The sequence below is a fragment of the Lissotriton vulgaris genome, chromosome 11, assembly GCF_964263255.1.
Source record: "Lissotriton vulgaris chromosome 11, aLisVul1.2, whole genome shotgun sequence".
Taxonomy (NCBI): Eukaryota; Metazoa; Chordata; class Amphibia; order Caudata; family Salamandridae; genus Lissotriton; species Lissotriton vulgaris.
Window position 1 is genome coordinate 650,123,395 of NC_141699.1, and position 22,359 is coordinate 650,145,753.

The 22,359-nt window shown below is 44.1% G+C and overlaps 1 protein-coding gene across 1 annotated transcript in view; it reads left to right on the forward strand.

Annotated features, from left to right (window-relative positions):
• Positions 1–22,359, forward strand: part of PLEKHA2 (pleckstrin homology domain containing A2) — a 747,617-nt gene that overhangs the window by 547,486 nt on the left and 177,772 nt on the right. Inside the window, exons 6-7 of the mRNA XM_086943737.1 lie at positions 1,808–1,905; positions 5,090–5,215. Of these exons, the coding sequence (XP_086799863.1) occupies positions 1,808–1,905; positions 5,090–5,215 (224 nt within the window). The remainder of the gene's footprint in view (positions 1–1,807; positions 1,906–5,089; positions 5,216–22,359) is intronic.

Below are 22,359 nucleotides of genomic sequence, written 5' to 3' on the forward strand. Positions count from 1 at the left end.
GACTGATTGGCTGATGGCGAGAGAGAAGCTGGTGAGGAGAACTAAGAGACTGGGGATGCAAGAGTACTGAGAGGCTGGGGATGCGAGGGGATATGCTCGGAGGCCCAGAAGGCAGGGGTGGCTCCTCCGCTAAGCGTCTCCCCACTGCTCTTTGAGCAGGAAAAATAGAATGATAATAACATAATTAACATTTTATTTTTCACAAGATTGGGGCTGGGCTAGAGGCACAGGGAGAGGAGTGGTTTGTGCACACAATTGGCTCATGACTGCTTGGCCGGCCGTCTGGGACCAGCCAAACAGTCATGCATTCTTAGCATGTTCTCAACGCATGCTGCATTGCAGCCTGGTGGGGAACATGCCTAGTCCCCCAGCCCCCATCTCAGCGCCGAACCACGGCGCTCAGACCACACAATGCTGCATTGCAGCAATGTGATTGGCTTTGGTGAGCCTGGGTGCTTCCTGGTTCCTGGACTCACCAGAGAAGCAGGAGAGATGGCCGGCTGAAGAGGTAAGAGGTATTTTTTTCTTGTTATGTCCCCCCGCCACCTCAGCTTCCCCCCGCCCTCTTTGCCTGCTAGTCGTTAGTGCCAGAAGGCAGCCTGTGGTTACAGCGGGACCGTTATAGGGAGAGATGAAATTTAGGGAAGAACTGAGAGATTAGGGAGAGAGCTAATAGGCTATCAGAGTTAAGAGAGGGCGAACATATTGGGTGGGAGAGCGGAGATTGTGGAGCGTTTATGGTCCAATGTTCTGTATTTTTCTGTTTCAATATTTCTGTTGTGTGTTTCCATCACAATACCTTTATATGTCTCCATTGAGATTCATTGCTCAGCAAAAACAGTTGTTTTGTGGCGGAGACTCCGCACTCGTAACTTTACTACACATGAGTACCTTCATGATTCGGGTCCTGAGTATCCACATGGAAAGACAGACATAATTCAAACACCTTAACTTTTGAGCATATTAGAACATTACTAACAAAATGGTTGAAAACGTGGATAGAATGGGGGTAGGGTGGGTTTATACCACTCTAAGATTAGGGATTGCAAAAATGCAAGACACATGTTTCTTGGTGGTTGTCCTCTTTGGGTGTAAAGGTTGAACTTAAAATAGAAATAAATACACAATAAGAAAGATACATTTTTGAAGGATTAAACATTGATGAATTATTTATGTTAAGTGATTACATTGAGCAACGATATAAAGAAATATTCAAGAAATCTTTTCTGTTGTCCCATTTACAAAAAGGGTGGAAACCGAAGGGCTCTTTTAACTCCTAAAATGGTCCCTACTCTGTCAGTTGTGTCTGACAGTGCACTGGGCAGCAGAAAGTCATTGGTCTAGTGTCTCTGTTGCATTTATTGAGCCTCGGTGGCTCCCGTACCCCAGTGCCATCCCCACCTGCCGTCTCGCAACGCCCTCACACTGTTATCATGTCAATGAGGATGCCTGAGCACTTTCATCTTTGCAGCACATGATTGGCTACTCTAGTTGGATTATAGAAGTGTTGTGCTTCAAGCGCCCTCTTGTGGCGTTGACATGCAACTCGCCGACAGACAGCTGTGTAAACCACTCTATTTTCTCGTGATTAAAAATACAAAGAGCGACATTGTTGCCCATGTGGGTCGCGTTTACCACTCAAAACATTTCTTATGAATGGAGAAAGAAAATAATATTGCAAGGATAGTATATGTAACTAAGCAAGAAAATGATGCAAGAGAGAAAGAATGAATATTTACCACACTGTGTAATTTCACATGTATTATGATGCTGAAAATTGTGTACTATTCCATTGTTTCTGTTCCAGTTATCAATGCTTTATCCCAGAGGTACTTCCTGCAAGCCAGTGACCAGAAGGATCTCCAGGAATGGGTAGAAGCGCTGAACAGAGCCAGCAGAATTACGGTACATGCTATGTCCAGTCCAATCTTGTGTTACCAATGAGACTCGATTCATTGTATGTAATACCCATTCTACACAGAAAGCATTGTTTTTTTGTCCCTTTATACGCATAAAATGTTATGCTCTTGCTGTTGATCACATGATTCTTCATTGAATGGGGTGTTGTGAATTATTTAATGGGTGAATGTGCTAATGAGTCAATGGTTGGATGGATCTGTGGGTATATTGATGAATGAATCAGTAACTGACAAAGTGAATGAATGAATATATGTGAATGAGTTAAAAATTAATCAATGGCAGTGATTGCCTCGATGAATGCCCAGGAAAGCTGGTGAGATCATAAATGGATTAATGAATGAGTGCAAGGATGTATGTAGACAGGCTGCACCAGCAGTGACGGCTGGTGCAGGTAAGAGTGGTGAGCCAGGGGGAGGGGAGTGGACAGACTAAGACTGGAAAAAAATAGAAAACCGCTTACTTTGCGCTCATCGAGCGGCCAAGCGACAAGTGTAAGGTAAGTGTTTTAAGAAACATATATATATTTTCCCTCATTGTCGTCTGTCGACTGGTCCCCCTCCCCCCCGCCCTACCACTCCTACCTGCACCGGCCGTCACTGTGCACCAGTCTTACAGGATGTGTCCTAAGGCAGTAGTAGCAGTGTTGCAAAAATGCCAAAAATGACTGCAATTTGTACAACAGGGCTGGGTACCATTGTGCAAGAATGCCCACAATGTATATAAAGGATTGTCAGCATTATGTCTGTGCAACATTTACAGTCTAATTCAGTAATGCTCGGCATATGTCAAGCATAGCCATTCCGCATGTTCAGATTTGACCCATCACTCAGTAATCTCTAAGGCATTTGCAGCATTACTTGCTAATTGCATCTGCATGTTATTCCATAATCATAAGTTAAACTTTAAATACACCTCATCGCACAGTATCTTTAGCGCTTATTCAGATATGGCCCATCACTTACCTTATTCCTGTTCAGACTTCAGGAATCTTGAGTGTCAGGCCTGATTTAGGCATGCATTCTGTAGGCCAGCGGTGCATGTCTAGTGCATGGTCATACTGGCAAAGCCTTATGAAGCCCCTGCTCTCATGCCATAGGTGTGAGGGCAGAGCCTGAGCTCTAGTAGTGGATTTGTGTGACTCCCATTGCCCCACACTGAGCTAGGTCAAACCAGCTTAACAGTTTGCCTGTGAAGGCCAGACGTCAGTCTGGCTGCAGAGACAGCTAAAACATTGCTGCATGAACATGGTTCTTATTCATTATCTAGCATTAAGTATTAGAAAATGAAGTGTGTAGATCTCACTGGTTGGAAGGTTGATAAAGTACCTTAAAGCTAATAATAATCAATCAATACCTAAGTATATATAATGACTTCTTTTAATGCAGTTCTAATCAATATTCAGCAGTTCCTATTTTTGTAGGTCGATATTTATGACCTCATTATTCTGATACATAACCCCTTTAGTTTGATACGAAGTTCTTTTCCCTGTGCATAAACTCCTTGAGGGTCCAGTATGTGGCTTTTTTGTGTGGTGCCATTGATAACAACTATCATTAATTGAAGTCACTGCTCATCAGATCTTCACCACCGTCTTCAGAGGTAGGTTTGCCATCTTGGAGTGGTCATTTGTACATCGAAGGACCAATAACGTGGGACAATGATGTTATGCTTTTCGCACTGAGAAGTTTATTAGGGTTTTTCAGAACTCGTGAAAACCCATTTGTTCTAGTTATGGTCATGCTATCCATGTTGTTTTTCTTCGATTTATACATTTATTGTCAGCAAAGCTATTGCTATTTTAAATAAACAAGTTATCAAAATAAAGATTACAATAGTGTGTAAAACACAATAACAATGCCACCCTCAGTATAAAAGAAGGGGAGAACAAGGCATTGCTTGTGCAGCAGAACTTAAACTAATAGTTTGCAATGCATCCCCAGACTTCCTCCTGTGCCCCCCCCCCCCCCTCAAGTCGGTCACACAAATTGCCCAGCATCACTCTTGTTACTTATATCATGTATAGGGTGTAGTAGCAGGCATGTTGCATGAACAGTTTAAGTCATGGCATGGCGAAACGGCAGTGCTAGCCAGGTGTTATTGATTTTCTAAAATTAAGAGGCCAAAACATGAAAAAAAATAGGATTGTTCTGTGGGAAATAGCTTCATACCTACAACAAAGGGTGATCAGCATTATTTGACCAGCAGGTTAGCTTTGCAGACAATTGTTTTGCGTGTGTAGATAGATAGATAGATAGATAGATAGATAGATAGATAGATAGATAGATAGATAGATAGATAGATAGATAGATAGATAGATAGATAGATAGATAGATAGATAGTTTCAGTTTCAGTTTATAAACTTTATTTTGATTTGTTAAAAAAATCATAAAAGTTATAGCAGCATAAACATTCGAGGCAGAATGGACAATTCAGCATAATTAAATAGCGAGTTTCTCCATTGCACAAACTAGCACCCCAGTTATCATACATAAAACAGTCAATAAATACAGTTAAAAAGTTAAAACAACCCCATAATTAGAAAACCTTGTTTTTTAAAAGTTATAGTTACATTGTGAGTAATTCGCTACAGGAATAGGTACACTGAACAAGAGATGCATAATGCTTCAATCATTTTCTTTCGATAGAAAACATATCATCAATTAGAACAACTTCTTTTATGCCATCTAATCACCCAGACCCAGCCCAAAAACTTTGCAATTGCAACCACGATCGGGCCTTCCAGTGAAGTTTTTAGGATGCGGAAGGCCTCACTGCTGAACCTGGTGCCTAAACTAGAGCAAACAGGCAGATAGATAGATAGATAGATAGATAGATAGATAGATAGATAGATAGATAGATAGATAGATAGATAGATAGATAGATAGATAGATAGATATGCTGCTTCCAGTATTCTTGATCTGCATCACAGTAGTAAAGTACTCAGCCCACTCATGATGTAAACTCTTTTTAATTAAGGCAGAACATTTGTTATAGGTAAGATTCGGCTTCTGGTGTCTTTCTTAGGATGTTACCTCGAGCATCTTGAGAAATTCTATTTTGTAAATGACACTATACAAATCCAGTTAATTACCTCTAATCCTAACAAAATAGGTGTCAAAGCAGAAAGGACTTACATTTTGAGTTCTCATATTTTTACTTTGTTTTTCAGGTACCAAAAGGGGGCAGTTTGCCATTGCCCGAAGTAACTTGCGATGTACCCCAAGAAAAAAATAAACAAATAGCTTACAAGACTGAGATCATTGGAGGGGTCGTGGTGCAAACTCCCATCAATCCGGTATGACAAACGTTTATAGTTGGGAAAAATAGAAGTTTGAGTAATTTTTGGATGTTGTGTTAGAACATTGTATGATGTGAGGCTTATTCTGGGATATAAGTATTATCAAACTTGCTTCTGTTTATCACAAGTGGTGATGCATAAAAACACATTCAGTCTGATTTCTAGTTTGGTCAGCGGAATTTCCATGCTTCATGTTGCCAGATTTGCATCATCTCGTAAGTCAAATGTTAAATAATCACCATGGTCGCCAGGCCAGGCAACTAAGGTTTCTCATCTAAAGTTGTATGGGCCAAGGAAGGAGCCACTTTGTCGAGTATCATTTTAATCGAAAAACCACAATGTCTAGCAATGCTGCCAAAAAATAAATAAAAGTACTGAAAATATCTGCCAAAGTCGGATTACATAGTCAGTTCACACACAGTTGTTTGTCTGTCAAGTTGAGGGAACATTTCTGCAAGCTAGAGACATTATACTTACACCATTCTGAAAGTCTGGCGGTTTTTCCATGATATTTCTCCCATGGTGTTTACTCCACCAATCATGGAAGTGGACCACTCTCTCGAAAACTGGGATGCTGCTAAAGCAACAGTCTGAGGAGTTAACTCTGGTCTTTGGTAGAACAGACAGCTGGAGGTGTCTGTGTCAATATGATGTCCAGTACTGGTGATTTACTAAAGAGGGTAGTTGTACCATTGGAGATTAGTCTGAGACTCTTGCCTCCTTTTTGAGGAATTTCCTATTACTACCTTCCTTAAACAAGGCTGGTGATAGACTTTGCTGCATTGCAAGAGTAGGTTAATAAGGTGGTTAATTATCCTAAACACAATGTTTATTATACATTACTTCATACCTTAGTAATAACCATAATTAAATCACCAACCAAAATCAACACATAATTTTTGTATTAATGGTTTCAATCAAGGATACCTATGTGGATTAATGTTTTCACTATTCGCCCGTTCGGGGCTACTTTACGCGGTTTCCCTCATTCCATAGTGGACAATCATCATGAAACTGCAGGTTTTTGGGTCTCATCATCTATGGATATCCTCAATTGAACAGTAAAGTACATGCATCATGAGAATCCAATAGCACCTGGACTGTGGTTTGATTTGTACCCTTGCCCCTCGACTGGATAAAAAGTTGTGAGCAATATCTTTCTCCTCACCCTAGGTCAGTCAGATATGAGATTTGTACAGAATGTCTACTTTTTCACTACAGAGTATAGTACTGTTTCGATGCGCCATTGTCATCCTGGCTGTTGTTCAAAAGGCCTTTGCAACTCATGTGTGGTGTGTGTATTTTTGTGCTTGCAATTGTCTTTTAAGCAACCATAGCCAGTAGTACAAAATAAATGATTTACAAGGTATTTTCCGGAAGACCTCCAGTAAAACATGCATCTTTGGGTCTTTCCATCCACTAGAGGAAGTGTAAACTCTGCATTATCACTCAGCAGAGTGAGTTTTTAATTAAAGGCGTTCATGAAGGAAAATGGTTGGGTTGACCCTGTATTTCCCTAGTACTTTGTACCACTAACCTAGGGTGAGACCTTTAATGGACAATTGTTTGACGTTGATAGGAGTCATAAAAAATTAAATGGACCAGATTTGTTCTTGCTCATTTGTCCTTCATCACATTTCAGGCTGGTATAGAGCCTTTGCTTACCCATTTATATATCCAGATGGCAGCTCCACCAGTGCTATTTTTGCGTTTATTGATGGGCGCACAGAGCTTCATTTTTCATATCTCTCCAGACAAGTTTAAAGACAGAATGTTGATCTGCCAATACTTCAGGGGTTGTATGAATTTGGACACAAGGTAAAGGATTGTAGTCCTATTTTTACTGCAGCCATCATTGAGTTTTAGAGGTCTAGCTGCTCATTTCTTTTCCTGATGACGTGGCAGCATTGTGCCACAAAAACCCCATCACATAAAAGGCAGCCCCATCTGTGGCCAATCTTGCCCAGACACCGCCACCCAGAAGCAACACTTTCCATTTCATCTCTAAATCTACAACAACAATGCATGCTAGGTCAATCTCTATATCCAACCCTGAATATGCTGCAGCTTAATATTGTACAGACCCTAGAAGCTGAAAACCTTTTTCACTTGAACCCCTTGTGCAAGGTCGCCTCTTACTCCTATGTGAAAACCAATGACGTGAAAGAACTTTGCCAGATCTGCCATGAAATGCAAACTCCAGATTTATGACCTCTTCGTCCAGTTTAAGATTGATCTACTGTTTCGTATGGGAACGTTGTTATCTAAAATAGGTCTACCCCAGACCTCAAATTTTGTAAGAACGATAGACACATTAAGGTCGACAGCTAAGTGGCTTTGGTCCATCATATGTTTTAGAGGTTTTGACTCAACCCATTCTAATCAACGGTGACTTTGAAACTCTAGCTTGTGCACGTTTAGTGGAACATCTCATGTTCCTCTCAGCTGAACACTGGGTAGTTTATGTGTACTGCTAAATGATATTTACACACTAGCACTGTAAAATAGAATCACTACTAGGGGCTTTAAACTGTGGCTGGAGATGCCAGAAGGCTGCCCTGAAGTTCAATGCATGACTTACATGTTTTCAGTCTGTAGCTGCAGGGTGCTAAGCTGACCCGTGAGGCTGGATATCTATGAGATGCCATTTACTAATAACAGTATCGTCCATGTTGTAGACCCCGTTCAATTTATTTGGACTGATCACTTTGGTATCTCCTTTCCACATCACTCTTCCTCTATCTAAGAAACCACATCTTGCATCAGACTCCCCTCCTCCCCATACCCGTCAACAGTTTCACCTTCAGGCGGGAGCCCCAGTACTGATAAAAGCTCGATCTTACCTTAACACACCGAGTAAAGAAGAAGGTTGGATCATCTGCTCCAATGGTTCAACAATGCTCTTTAATGTAGTTTAGATAAACTCATGCCAGTGTCGACCCAGAAACACAATTTTAACACCTAAGTTGATGCAACCACTTACATGGATTAGGAACCCTCAATTTACAGATGTGCAGGAGAAAGATTTGCTGGCAAGAAATTGCAGTATAGGAAAAAGGCCTTCTCATACGGCTGTGGTAATAACCTTTACAAACCCGCAGGATCCGCGAAGTTAAAAAATACTTTTCAGATTGCACTAAACAAGCTCCCATTCTCTCCAAAAAAACGTTTTCATATAATGTGGGAGTTACAATCAGCTTAAACTGGCTTTTTCACTGACATGCAACACTCCCAGCAGCCTCATGAGAACATCACTCTATGCTTTGCTGACAAGATACAAACCGTGCCTGATAACAAGGCGGCCAGGACAATGCCTATTCACAACACTTTCCACACAGTTCAAACTGACACTCCGGCTACTGTTTACCTTAATGCGTTTTCACCACTTTCAGAAGCCTACCTTCATGCACTGTCCCCACTGGTTCTCCATTAGATCTATGCCTGGCTAAGTTCATGAATTATTTAATTAATTTGGCTCCTTAATCTCTTCATTATTGCAAGGTATTTTCCGGTGCAAGCAGATTACATACGCACCATGCCTAACTAGATCTTGCCGTAGGAGACCAAACTCCACCCTTATATGAGCAGGTGATGTGTAAGATGGAAGACTCAACAAGATTCTATAGGCCTTGACCTGTGTGCTTTTCAACTCTTTTTCATCTCTTCCCCGCATTGCCTCACTGCCATAAGTAATTGAGGGGAGTAATTTGGCCCGGACTACTTTCAAGAGCGGAGACAGGGTAGGCCCCATCAATTTGCTTGCAAGATTTTTCATTGTTAAGGCGATCAGTAAACCTTTCCTTCTAGCTTCCTCTTTCTCATGCCTAAACGTCTCATCCTTGTCAAATATCCCTCCGAGGTACTTGTATTCTTGAACTGGGACAAGTTTTGTACCACCAAGGTACCAGCTTTTTTGGAGGGTCTTTTTATCAAGTCAAGTCAAAAATGCTTTATTCAAGTTTTTTCTCATAAAAGCACATACGATCACAAATATTAAAACATCATTAAAAGCACTACAATTGGAGTTAGACTTGAATGAAAATCAGATAATTTAAAACGTAAAGAGCAATAGCAAAATATAAATTTACAATTAGGAATTTACAAGTAGAAGTATTCAAATATTTAAAATACAGACAAACTTTGAATACAATAAAAGACAATCAGCTGCCTAGAATCCTCTGTCTGATAGTCCACACCCATCCTAAAAATTTGGCTGTAGCTATTACTAAAGGCAATAAAGTGCTAGTACGTATGATTCTTAAAGCTACAACACTACTGGTAGTACCTAAATTCTTACACACTGGTGATAACTAAATACACCTGGGTTCTGCATAAAACTTACAAGCAAATAAAAAATGACCAGTTGTTTCCTTGTGTGCTCCACAGGCTGGACAATTGCTATTGGCTGAACCCCCCCACCTGCCTGTTAGAGATCTAAGGGGGAGGGCACCTGCTCTAATTTGAAAAAAGAGCTTCCTGTCCCTAGGCGTGGTCATGGCTTCCCAATAAAGTTCTAAGCAGGGATACAATTTTGCTTCTAGAAATCCTCCAGCCATAGACACAGCGTTAGTACCTCTCCAATTTCGAGTGCCCACATTCTCCCAATATATTTCCTTTAGGACTTTTTTTGTAGGGAATGAGGCTCCCGTCGGGTTATCTCAAAGCATTTGGAGGCCGAGATCACCCAGCATTACTCTAAGAACATTCAACCATCCGATTTTATGGAACACATCCGCTTTGATTATATCTAAAAACCCCTCAGCATAGTGTGAGAGCTCGGGTGTAGTCCAGAGCCTCCTCCAATATAAGATTGGACGGAGCCTCGCCAGATCTACTACAGCCTTCCTGCCCAAATCATACCTAAGTGGGAGCAATGGAGTAGATTTAGGAAGACCAGCTATACTCCGGAAAAACTTATATTCCGATGTTTGTAATGACTGTAGCTTCTCAAAGCCCCACAGCTCGGCACCATATAGTGCAGAGCCAAGGGCCTTGGCCTCGTAGACCTGCAATGCCAGTTTAATTGGTTTAGTCCTAGTTTTTCTATGCTCTGAACTAAGAGCATCAGCCAATTGTCTATGTCGTAGGACTGCCATGTCTATATGCTGGGACCATCTAAGATCATTTGTTGCATAGATACCTAGATACATGAAGGCGTTAACTATCTCTAGAGGGCGATCATTCATTACTTAGATCTAAAACTTCGATGGGGATTGAAAACAATAAGCTTAGTTTTGACCACATTGACTTCTAAGCCGTGCTCCCCACAGAATTGGTCGAAAATAAATAATGCTTGCGTAGGCCACTTGGAGTCTTTGATAAAATCAAAGTATCATCTGTGAACATTAAAATCGGTGTCTTTATACCAGCTAGAGAAGAAGCATCCACAATAACAGATAACATACAAGCCACGACTCCGTCAATAAACAGGGTAAAGAGCGTGGGAGCCATCAAACACCCTTGCCGGACTCCCTGCTCCACCGGGAAGTCTGCAGTGACCGCTCCCTGCCCCCCCCACTGGATTTTGGCAAAGTTTGCTTCATGCAGCCGCATTAACATTGACAGTAGTTCTTCAGGTAAACCCAAGTTCTTCAATACCGACCACAGCTTAGACCTAGGAACCAGGTCAAAGGCAGCCCGCAGGTCGACAAAAGCCGCATACAGGCTGGCCTTGCCCAGTAACACAGGGTCTTTTTATTGTTTATTGACATTGTCCGTGTCTTGTTCAAGTTTATTTTTAGGTTGTTTACTGAGACGTAGTTCTGCATTGCCGTCAGTAGACGCTGGAGACCAACATGTGTGTGACTGAGCAAAACTACATCATCGGCATACATGAGATTTGACAGTGTTTGCCCTCCAATCCTTGGTGAGTGGGAATTGCAGGCGTTGAGCGCCTTTGGAAGGTCAGCCATACACAGATTAAACAGGGTCAGGGCAAGCACACAGCCCTGTTTCAGACCCTTTGTTGTGGGAACCTTTGCAGAGATGTGTGTGTCACCACCTAATTTCACCTGCATCCAGGTATCCGTAAGTAGATGTTTTAGCATGTTTAAAGTGTGCTGAGGTATGCCCCGTGGAGCCAGTTTTCCCCACAATCTGCCCCTATCAACGTTATCAAAGGCAGCGCTGAAGTCAATATAACATAAATGTGAAGGGATTTTTGAGGCTTTGGCTGCATCGATTATTAGCGAGATTGTGAGGATGTTTGTGGATGTACTTGCCATTTTACGGAAGCCGGTCTGATTCAGTGGTATTATAGAATTTGTCTCCGCCCAGTTTGTCAGCTCCTCTAATACGTTGTCCGAGAAACATTTAGCTTCATTATCTATTAGAGCTATTAGGCGGTAGTTATTGGCCTCAGCTTTATCACCTTTTTTGTGGATAGGCACTATAGTTGAGCCTTTCCATGATTTCGTTATTCTATTTAGCCGCCTAACTTCCAGAAATAAAAGATGCAGGATGTACGCACAGTCCTCGCTTTTTGCTTTAAACGGGGCTGGTGGGATTCCGTTTGGACCCGGGGCCTCTTCCTTCCTCCTTTTGGCTATCAGCTTCTTGATTAGAAGCTCCTTAATCTCTTCATTAATGCAAGGTATTTTCCCAAAGGCTTGGAAAACAGCCATTGCCAAACTCTCTCGACAATTACTTTCAGTTAAGCCATACCTTCTTAACAGCTTTCACACAATTACTTTTAAGTAAGTCACACATTCTTAACAACTTTCACGACAACTCCCTCTTGCCATCTGGAAGAACTGGTCTTTAATCAGCTCCCAAATTTTGCCAGATAGAATAATGTTCTGGGTACTTTCTGAGCCAGGTTTTAGTCAGGACAGGGCATCAATTAAGTGATTCTATCTGTATTCGATGACCTCTGCTGACTAAAGGGACCTCTAGTTCTCCTAGATATCTCAGTGGCCTTCAACTCAATAAACCAAAACATCTTAATAGATGTCAGACAAAGTGCACTCACCCCCCAATGCATTAACAGACCCCCATTCAACAATTAAACTCGGGAGGCTTGTATGATTTTTCGCAGTGTGCATATTTATTAAAAGTTCTTAGGTCAATTTACTTCATTGCCTCCAGTTCTTTATTCTTAAAGTCAAATTATTTACACATCACAGTATTAAGAAACTCACACTTATATACATGTACTCTTTTACCGCCCATTCTCCAATGGGCATGTTTTAAAGTTTGGGTTGCGCCAGCAGGCCACAACCAAAATAGCCTGCTCTCCTTAAGTCAACCCCCTTCCGGTCAACAGAGCCGCAGGTGAATAATCTGCCACCACTTGTGGCAACCAGCGGCTTCCGGGGTAGGGCTAGAGAAGCCAGGGCCACCAGCAGGTCAGCCCCAACTCTCCCGCCAGCCCGGAGCCCATGATGATTTAGAAACCTGTTCAGAGGTAAAAACTGGCACTGCCCAAAGAAGTTCCCGTGATATTCTTGTCCGGGACCCCGCTATCGCCCCTTCCAAATACCTAAGCTTAGGGTGGGTGGGTGGGTGACTTCTTCCAGCTACGTCCGACTCCTGGGCGGTCAGCAGACAAAGAGGGGGTCTCTAAGATGGTCGCGGGCTTTTAAGCCTCGCGCCCTATGGCTGCTTCCGGGGCGTTACTATGACGCACTTCCTTTGGTCCCCCCTTTCTTTCGCTTCCGGGTCGGATGCCCCAGAAGCGACTCCTTGATGGTCGGCCCTTTGGCTGCCACTAACGGCGCCACGCCCTTAAGGGGGGTGGCGCCTCGCATAGATGTCAGACAAAGTGCACTCACCCCCCAATGCATTAACAGACCCCCATTCAACAATTAAACTCGGGAGGCTTGTATGATTTTTTGCAGTGTGCATATTTATTAAAAGTTCTTAGGACAATTTACTTCATTGCCTCCAGTTCTTTATTCTTAAAGTCAAATTATTTACACATCACAGTATTAAGAAACTCACACTTATATACATGTACTCTTTTATCGCCCATTCTCCAATGGGCATGTTTTAAAGTTCGGGTTGCGCCAGCAGGCCACAACCAAAATAGCCTGCTCTCCTTAAGTCAACCCCCTTCCAGTCAACAGAGCCGCAGGTGAATAATCTGCCACCACTTGTGGCAACCAGCGGCTTCCGGGGTAGGGCTAGAGAAGCTAGGGCCACCAGCAGGTCAGCCCCAACTCTCCCGCCAGCCCGGAGCCCATGATGATTTAGAAACCTGTTCAGAGGTAAAAACTGGCACTGCCCAAAGAAGTTCCCGTGATATTCTTGTCCGGGACCCCGCCACAGGGCGAGGCGCTTACTGGCGGACTCGACCTCCCCCCCCCACACTCCAGGGCTTCAGAAATGGCCCCTAACACGGTCTGTATAAATATCTCGGTGCCCGCCTCTGATAGGTGCACTCCATCCTTCGCATATAGCTCAGGCCTAGACACTTGCAGCAGCTTGTGTCGCACAGTTCTAATGCTCGATTTCTGCAGGATTTCTTCCACTGACTGGTTTAGCCTTTTTACCGATCTATTTACTGCCTTCGGGGTTGCAGCCCGTGACCATACCTGTCTCTGGATGACCTCCGACCATATTAAAATGGCTTTAGGCAACATATTCTTAACCGCTGCTAAGGTGGTAAACAAGGACTCTTTCACTCCTCTCCTCCCGGCCGGGATCATATCGTTGCCTCCGCAGTGTAACACGAGTACATCGGGGTAAGGCATGCCTCTGGCCAAGGCCGCCCTCAAGTCTTTCGGGACGTCTGCTAAGCACTGTCCGCCTATCCCCACCCAGTGATGATCCCATCCTTGTGTCATGTGCTCCCATTTCCCGAGTGTCTCCTTGAAGAGCACACCCGCCCTGCGAACGAAGGAGTGGCCGCACCAACATATTTGAGGTCTCGGAGGGGGTGTACCTAGGGTAACATTAAAAGAGCAGTAAGCACAATATTTGACATAAGCATGGGGGAAAAGTAGTAACAGACCTCTAGACTAATTGCGGGCGTACATAACATTCATAGCATGACGACTTCCAGCGACCTAATCTCTTAATCGTATGTTCATGAAGCCCCAGTCCAGCGGCTGTGGTCGCTGCACCGATCCGAAACGAATGGGAAGTGAAATCGGATGGGTCAACACCGATCTTTTCTAAGGTCATTTTTACTACCCTTGTGAACTGGAACCCGGTGAGGGGCAAACCATTCTCGTGAACCAACACCCTATCGTCAACCATTCGAGGCCTAGCTTGCATGTACTCTCTCATCAGCCTAACTGGGCAGTAAGACTCTCCCTCCACTCTTCCGAGTTGTAGCCAGGTCCCTTTCCCTAAAGGATCCGTCTTCCACTTCCGAACCCTGAGTCTCAGGACACCTGCAGACTCTATAATGTCCGCGAGCCTTAAACCCCCCTCCCTATCTGTCTTACAGGCCGGGAGTAACTCTGAGATCCGTAACGCTCCACAAAAGGCTAATACGTATGCCACTCTAAATAGTTGGGTCTCGTACGGGGAAAAACAAACTAGCGGCAACGTCTCTAAGATCTTTACCAACTTCCCTACATCTATGGGCCTCCTGGAGTCCTTTGCCCCTGGCGTTAAATGTTCCCACCCCTTAACGGCTCTTCTCACCCTATGGTCTTTCGTTGGGTCCATGACACCTTTAAACCCTGCATAAAATGCCAATGCTGATAATTGTCTTTTCATAAAGGCCACTGATTTCCCTGACTGCTTCTGCTGTACTATAAATCCTAACACACTCTGAGGTATGAAAGCGTCTACTAGGCCCGCACCCCTTAAGTATATCTTATAACATTCCCAAGACTTCTGATACATACACTTAGTCTTGGGGGCCAAGTATGCCGCTATCAACTCGGAGGCTGTGGGGCACCAAACTTCCATAGCTCCGCTGGGAAAGTTGTCATTGTCTTCTCTGCTTGCGGCCAATGCGCACGGAACTCTGTCAACTTAAAACGAGATAACGCATCAGCCGCCTGATTCTCAACCCCAGGGACATACCTCGCAGTGAAATGTACATTGTAACGTAAACATTGCAATATTAACTCCTTTAGAAGACGGAGCACCCATGTGCAGGTTGCTCTCTGGTTATTGATCACCATGACCACCGACATGCTGTCAGACCAGAAAACAATGTGTCTGTTTGCAAGCATATCCCCCCATAAATTCAACGCCACCACTATAGGGAACAGTTCTAGGAAAGTGACGTTACGGGTCAAACCTTGTTGTACCCATTCTTCCGGCCAATGCTGCATGCACCACTTAGGCCCCAAAATTGCTCCAAAACAAATACTCCCTGCTGCATCAGTGAACAGCTCGAGGTCGGTATTTGCGGTGCTGGCTGCCCGCCACAACACCGTGCCATTGAATTCCTGCAAAAAACACTTCCAAATCAACAAGTCCCTCCTCACGTCAGCTGAGAGCCTGACTCTGTGGTGCCTTGCCCGAAGCCCAGACATAGCCCTCGCTATACCCCTGGAGAAAGCCCTGCCCATCGGTATGACCCTCAAAGCAAAGTTCAGCTGACCCAACAGGACCTGCAACTGATGCAAAGTAACCTTCTTTGCTTCTAAGCAGCTATCAATTGCGGCCTTGAAGGCATCTACCTTTGTTCCTGGCAACCTACACATGCCTGCTCCGGTATCAATTTCAATGCCCAAAAATGTCAGACATGTAGTGGGACCTTCTGTTTTTTCCAGTGCCAAAGGCACCCCCAGCGCTGCAGCCAGATGCTGGAAGCCCAGCAGGGCCTTCCTGCATGACAGAGAACGCTTAGGGCCCATGAAGAGAAAGTCGTCTAAGTAATGCACCACAGCATGTGATCTGTCTGTGGTCAGGAATTGATCTACCGCCCATTCAAGGAACCTGGCAAAAGTCTCGAAAACTGCACAAGAAATAGAGCATCCCATGGGCATGCACAGATCTATGAAATAATTGTCATTAAAGGTGAAACCCAAGAGCCTGGTGTCTTCTGGGTGGACTGGGAGTAGCCTAAACGCTGATTCAATATCGGCCTTGGCCATCAAGGCTCCTTCGCCCATGGCCTGTAGTTTTTCAATTGCTGAGTCGAAGGTTGTATAGCGCACCGTGCACAGTTCAGGATCCAGCTTATCATTGACCGATGACCCTGGGGGGCTTGATAGATTATGAATAAGCCAGAATTTACCCCCTTCTTTTTTAGGAACTAAACCCAGAGGTGAGCAGACCAGATCAGGATTAGGTAGATTTTTAAAAGGACCCGCGACTCGCCCCAGAGCAACTTCTTTCATGATCTTGTTTTGCGCTGCCTCCATATTCTGGAGCACTGAACTTTGATTGCGAGGCGGGACCTTAGTAGGGGAAGCTGTAGACGGGATGCGAAAACCAAGAGTAAAGCCATTGAGCAGGAACTGAGCCTCCTCTAGTTTATCATACTTACTAAGGAGGTGTGTCAATACATGACTTTTAATGGGAGTTGGGAGCCTTGTCAGCTGTTTTAGGTGGCTTCCCTTTTGAAGTGGTATGGACGGTCTGTTCAGTAGTGTTTCCTGTTTTCTTGAAACATCTGACTTCAGGGTGAGACGTTCCCCCACAGTACGAACAGCAGTGCTTATACCTACACGACATCCCCCTGTTACACTCATTTTTGTTAAACTGCCAGCAGGCCTGTTTCTTATCACCGACCCCTCTGTCACTCCGAAAGGACTGACTCTGGGCAGGGGGACTAGTCTTAGACGTTGACGGGGAAGAATAAAAAACTGCGTGCCATAGATTGATTTCTCGTTGATCCCATGCTATCCCTGGGTGGACCGCCTTCATTTGCCTGAACTTATTATCGTATTTCAACCATCCCTGCCCTGGGAACTCAGCTGCCGCCCCATGTATCAAGGATATATAACTCATCATTTGAGGGCCCAATCCGGGGTATTTTTCCAGCATGACTGCAGCATAAATGGCAAATCCCGTGATCAAATTCTTCATGGACCAATCCACCCACGCCTTTTTGGATTGTATTCACCTTCTTTCCCACCCCTGGCTTTCCCCGAGGCCACCCCTGCATTGATGAGGTCAAACACATCCACGTATTCACCCCTCAGTATCTTCTCTTTTATATCCGCGGGTACGTGCCAGGTTATCCCCGTAGATGGCGACAATGTCATTGAGGGCGAACCGAACATTAACGGGCTATATGCTAACATTGGATGACCCGCCGCCTGCACCCCAGCCCCCCCTTGACTCTGGGTATTAGGCAACATAGACAAATCAACTGCGGTGTTAGCTATTGGGGCCTGTGGTGGACCCCCTAAACTCGGGTAGGCGCTCAACATTACAGGCCTCCCACTTGCCGGGATCATCGTATTCACCGGACCATTACCGATTGCCTGGCCATGAGAACCATATAACTGCATCCCCGGTAATTGCGCCACTCCTCCTGATTGTACCCAGACCTGCGATACTCCGCTACCTGGTTGCGCTATTACCGGCGGTAAAGCAATCTGTGAACAGGGCGCCTCCGCATTAGCGACGAGGACCCCCCTACTTGTGCTGTCTTAGCAGCAACATTCTGTCCCTCAAGGGCGACCTTGTCTTTATCTGTAACCGTGCTCAAGTCAATTGTCTCTAGCATCTCTTCCTCACCTGGTGATGCTGGTTGGGGCTCGGCCATCTTGGGCCGTTTGTCCGTCGCCGCCTCTTAAAGCTTTTCCGGCATACGCCGCGTTCTCTTGCCTCTCCCTCTTTCTTCCTGTGGGTTCGCATCGGCTCTAGCTCCTTCTCGCATAGTCTTTAGGGCCCACTCTACGCCTCTCTCTTTTGTGAACTCCAGAAGCTCCGTAAGAGCAAGGTAATCATCTCTCTTGGCTGGGGGCTCCTTGCCCTTCTGTACCCTTTTCGACGGCATTCTGCACGTAAAGAAAATTAGGCATTAGTACCGCTTACCAGCTACATGCATTCGGAGTATCCTCCAATCCCTTATGCTAAAAATTAGCTTAGATGGCGAGAACTCTCTGCTCCTGCGCGCTCTGTTATTACCACTATGCCCTAGAGAAATTGATGCTCTATCGCAAAAATTCCTTGCACACGCTTGCACTACAAGCAAACCACTCCCACGCACTATCACCTGATTAATCCTACTAGCAACACGCACACACTGCAAGGCCTGCTAACCATACCCCTGAGTCGGATTGACCTTCGCTAAACCACGATCCACGCGACGGTTCTATGGTGACTTCTTCCAGCTACATCCGACTCCTGGGCGGTCAGCAGACAAAGAGGGGGTCTCTAAGATGGTTGCAGGCTTTTAAGCCTCGCGCCCTATGGCTGCGTCCGGGGCGTTACTATGACGCACTTCCTTTGGTCCCCCCTTTCTTTCGCTTCCGGGTCGGATGCCCCAGAAGCGACTCCTTGATGGTCGGCCCTTTGGCTGCCACTAACGGCGCCACGCCCTTAAGGGGGGTGGCGCCTCGCATTGGTGCTACATGCAATTTAGGATTTGGCAAACAAATCATAAAACACATCACTTAGCCACATAAACTATCTCACTACTCCATTTTCAGTCTACAGCCAAACATTTAAATTGTAGTGCATGCTAGGGTCAATTATTTTCCTCTTTCTGTTTCATCCATACATGCACACTATACTGTCTTCATCTTCGAATGGCTTTTTTTTATATGTATGTAGACAATACCCAAGTCAGATTTGGCCTGTCCTACCCGCCTCGTGGTAGCTCATCAAAACAGGAATCAGATACCTTGACCAACTGTCTTGCCTTAATGTTAACCATTGGGGGATGTCTGCCAATTTTCTTAAACTGAATCCATACATGACTGAAGTGCTGCTTACCCCACAAGTCCCTTTATTCTGGCTAAATATATTCTTGTCAGAATCAATTAATCAAGTCTCTTCCCCGTCCAAAGATGTACACAATCTAAGTAATTGCCTATACACCAGTCTACCACTTGACTCACAGGTGGTCAATGTGTTTTTTGGATGTCCTGATCAGTTCAGGTTCCTTAATAAGCTGCTTCTGTTTATCCATAACATATATATATACCTGTAGTAAAGGTCATGGTTTAGTCCAGAGTGGATTATGGAAAACTTAATTTACCTGTCTGCCGAGAAGCTCAGTCATCTTCTCCAACTTGTTAAAAATGTGACTGAGCATCTTCTTTTGGGAAGCTCAAGGCATGACCGGATCTCACCAATGTTAAGATGTGTTCCCTGACTGCCCGCCCTATCAAGAGTCCTACTCCACAAAGGGCATGGTGGCTCTCGTCGGTGACTTCCAAGGAACTTCTTGCTACGTAGAGATCTATCATGGTGATGAATACCCCTAATGAAGAAAGTCAGCCTGAGGAAATGAGGATCATGAAACTCAATAATAGAGAAATATTAAAAGGAAAAACATAGCTTTTAAAGGAAGTATGTTGTTGTAGAAAATGTATATGTTCATTAGATAATAGTGGGATTTGCAGGAGTAGGGCAGCACTAATGGGAGAAAGTAATGGGGTAAAAGAAATGGAAGGGAAGAGGGGACGAGTGGGTGTAGTGGGAACGGGAGACTAAGAGGCGGAACCCATCGTTAGAGAAAGTGGCGTAGCTTGACTTCAGGCCGCCCATGGCGGCCCCTACGTCCCATGGTGGCCCCTGCGTTTACCGCTACAACGCCCGGAGGTACAAGTGTGGCGGGGGGGGGGGGGGGATGGGAGGCCGCTGACCCCAAACTCGGATTAATGGTCAATCACTAATTTTTGGAATGGCCTGCATTGGCACATCTCTATTGGTGAAAACTTTGTAGGAAGATATAAAGTTGTATATAGCGCCACTAGACACTTCCTGTCCATTTATCCTCTCATCTGCCTTTGACGGGTTTCCATCTTTCTCTTTCTCCTACTTCCCCCTTTGTGTGCTGTTCCCTCTCTTGCTCTCGGAAAATGTTTGATGAGGGTAAAAAAGTGCTTGTCCCCAAAAATGAATGCCAGTGGACGCCACCAGCAACCACTGGCTCAAATTGAGCACTGATAGAAGTGTCATGTTTGGTGTCCTACAGGGCAAAGTTGGTAGGTTTTTTCTGGGGGAAGGTATCTTGCCCCACTGTGATATATTTTTTGCTACTAAATTCATCGTATTATAGCATTGGTGTAGCGCGTGCTAGCCCCATTTGAGGGCGCTGATCCGCTTATCTGCACGAATAATATGCTTCACTGTGTGGGGGTCGCTTTGTTTTCAGTCTATGCGCATCAACAATCACTTAGTTTTGTAGAGATGTCACTTATCTGGTGACTGCCTACACATAGGCTGCGATGTCTGAAAGTCATTCACAGAGACTGGCCACTAAAGTATGCTACTGCTTAGAGCAATAGGCCAGGAGAATGGGCATTGGCATCAATTACAATTTTCATTAGGCTAAAGCTACAGCTTCCATGCTTTAATGCACTATATTGGCTCTTTGTCTGGAAATGTTTTTTTGGGAGGACAGTTACAATATTTCCTTCAATTACCTTTAATTCCCCATACATCCTGCTAGGGTAAGGCGCTAAGGACATTTGCCCCAGGAGATGGAGCTGCTAATGGGGCAAGAACGTTGTTTATTTGCCTTTGGGTATAAAAAAAATGCCCCTCTTGTTGCCATAGCTCAGTGAAGAACTCGTTTCAGCCTGGGGGAGCAGTATCTAACTAAGAGGAATCAGCACTTATTAACGTGTGCATTTTAGTCAAACAATTTGGTGCAAGTTTCGTGAACAATTCAAAGATATTCAGCGTTTCAGGAAATACTTATTGCCTCATATTTTGCTTCAAGTGCACCCTGCAAACAGGAAACAATGTAATTTGTGCTGCTACCAGTAGATGCCCCCCTGAGCCTAATCTTGCCTCATCTATGGGAATATGAGCCCGCCACCTGTGAGAAGCATGCAGATATCTAGCACACTTAAAATACATGTTATGGTGATCCAGTTGGTCCATGGCACGCACTTGTCGTAGGCTTACATGGGTTATTGAACTTTTCTCCGTGGCATAAGGTCATTTAGTATATTTTTTTACATTGGAAATTGAATTAACAACAGGGGCATTGGGCCACATATATCAACATATTTTGCATCTGCAAACGGTGTGAATTGCTAAATTGTACCGTTTGCGAACACAAAATAGCATTTCAAGATGTATGAAAGGCTTTGTCAGTGCATTTTAGGAAATCACAATGTTTTGCGATTGCCTAAAATTTCCACAACAAATAGGTAATCGCAATTTCCGGTTCTCTAAGCTCATGTACCAAGCTTTTTTAAATGTACACTGTGCATCTAAGAAATGCCATTACCATTGACTACAAGTTGATGGTAAAACTATGTGCAATTTTGGAAAATACACCCAAAAATATTATTTTTTCCAGGTGCTTCAGGAGCGCCTAACAGGCACATGCATCAAGCGATTTAGGAATCGCAAACGGTACAAATCGCAAAATTCGGCCGCTTGCGATTCCCAAATCACTATTTGGGATGCATCATCCTTAAAGTGAAGAAATCGCTATTTTTGCGATTTTGTAAAGTGCGATTGCTTTTAAGGAATCGCAATTTTGCGATTCCTTAAAAGCAATGCATGAAACTGAAACAAATTGCGATTTCGCAATTAGAGAGAAAAAATTACCATGAGGTTGGACCTCATGGTAATTTTGCGAAATTTTAGAAATATGCAAATTTATGCATTTTTTTAACTTTCATGTTGTGCACACACATGCCCTTAGGGCATGTGTGTACACAACATATGTGCATTGTTTGATTTCAGGGGTGCAACAGGATGTCCTTTGGACACCCCTGCACCCTTGAAATCGCAATCTCAATTTGCGATTAGCTAATTGCGATTCGCAAATTGAGATTGTCTTCCCATTCATTCCTATGGGCCTCTAGGCCCATAGGAATGAATGATAAGGGATTCCTTAATTGCGATTCGCAAAATGCTAATCGTAATTAAGGAATTGTAAGAAATCGCAATTTATTTACCGATTTCTTCATGCATAGGCATTTGCGATTCCTTAATTGCGATTCCTTAAAAATCGCAATTAAGGAATCGCAAATGCCGAGATTGATGCATGTACCTGTAAGACCCCCGAGCAACTTTAGTTTTGCATTACCTTATTTGCGATTATCAATTAGGTAATAGCAGATTAGGTAGTGCAAAACCATACGTAC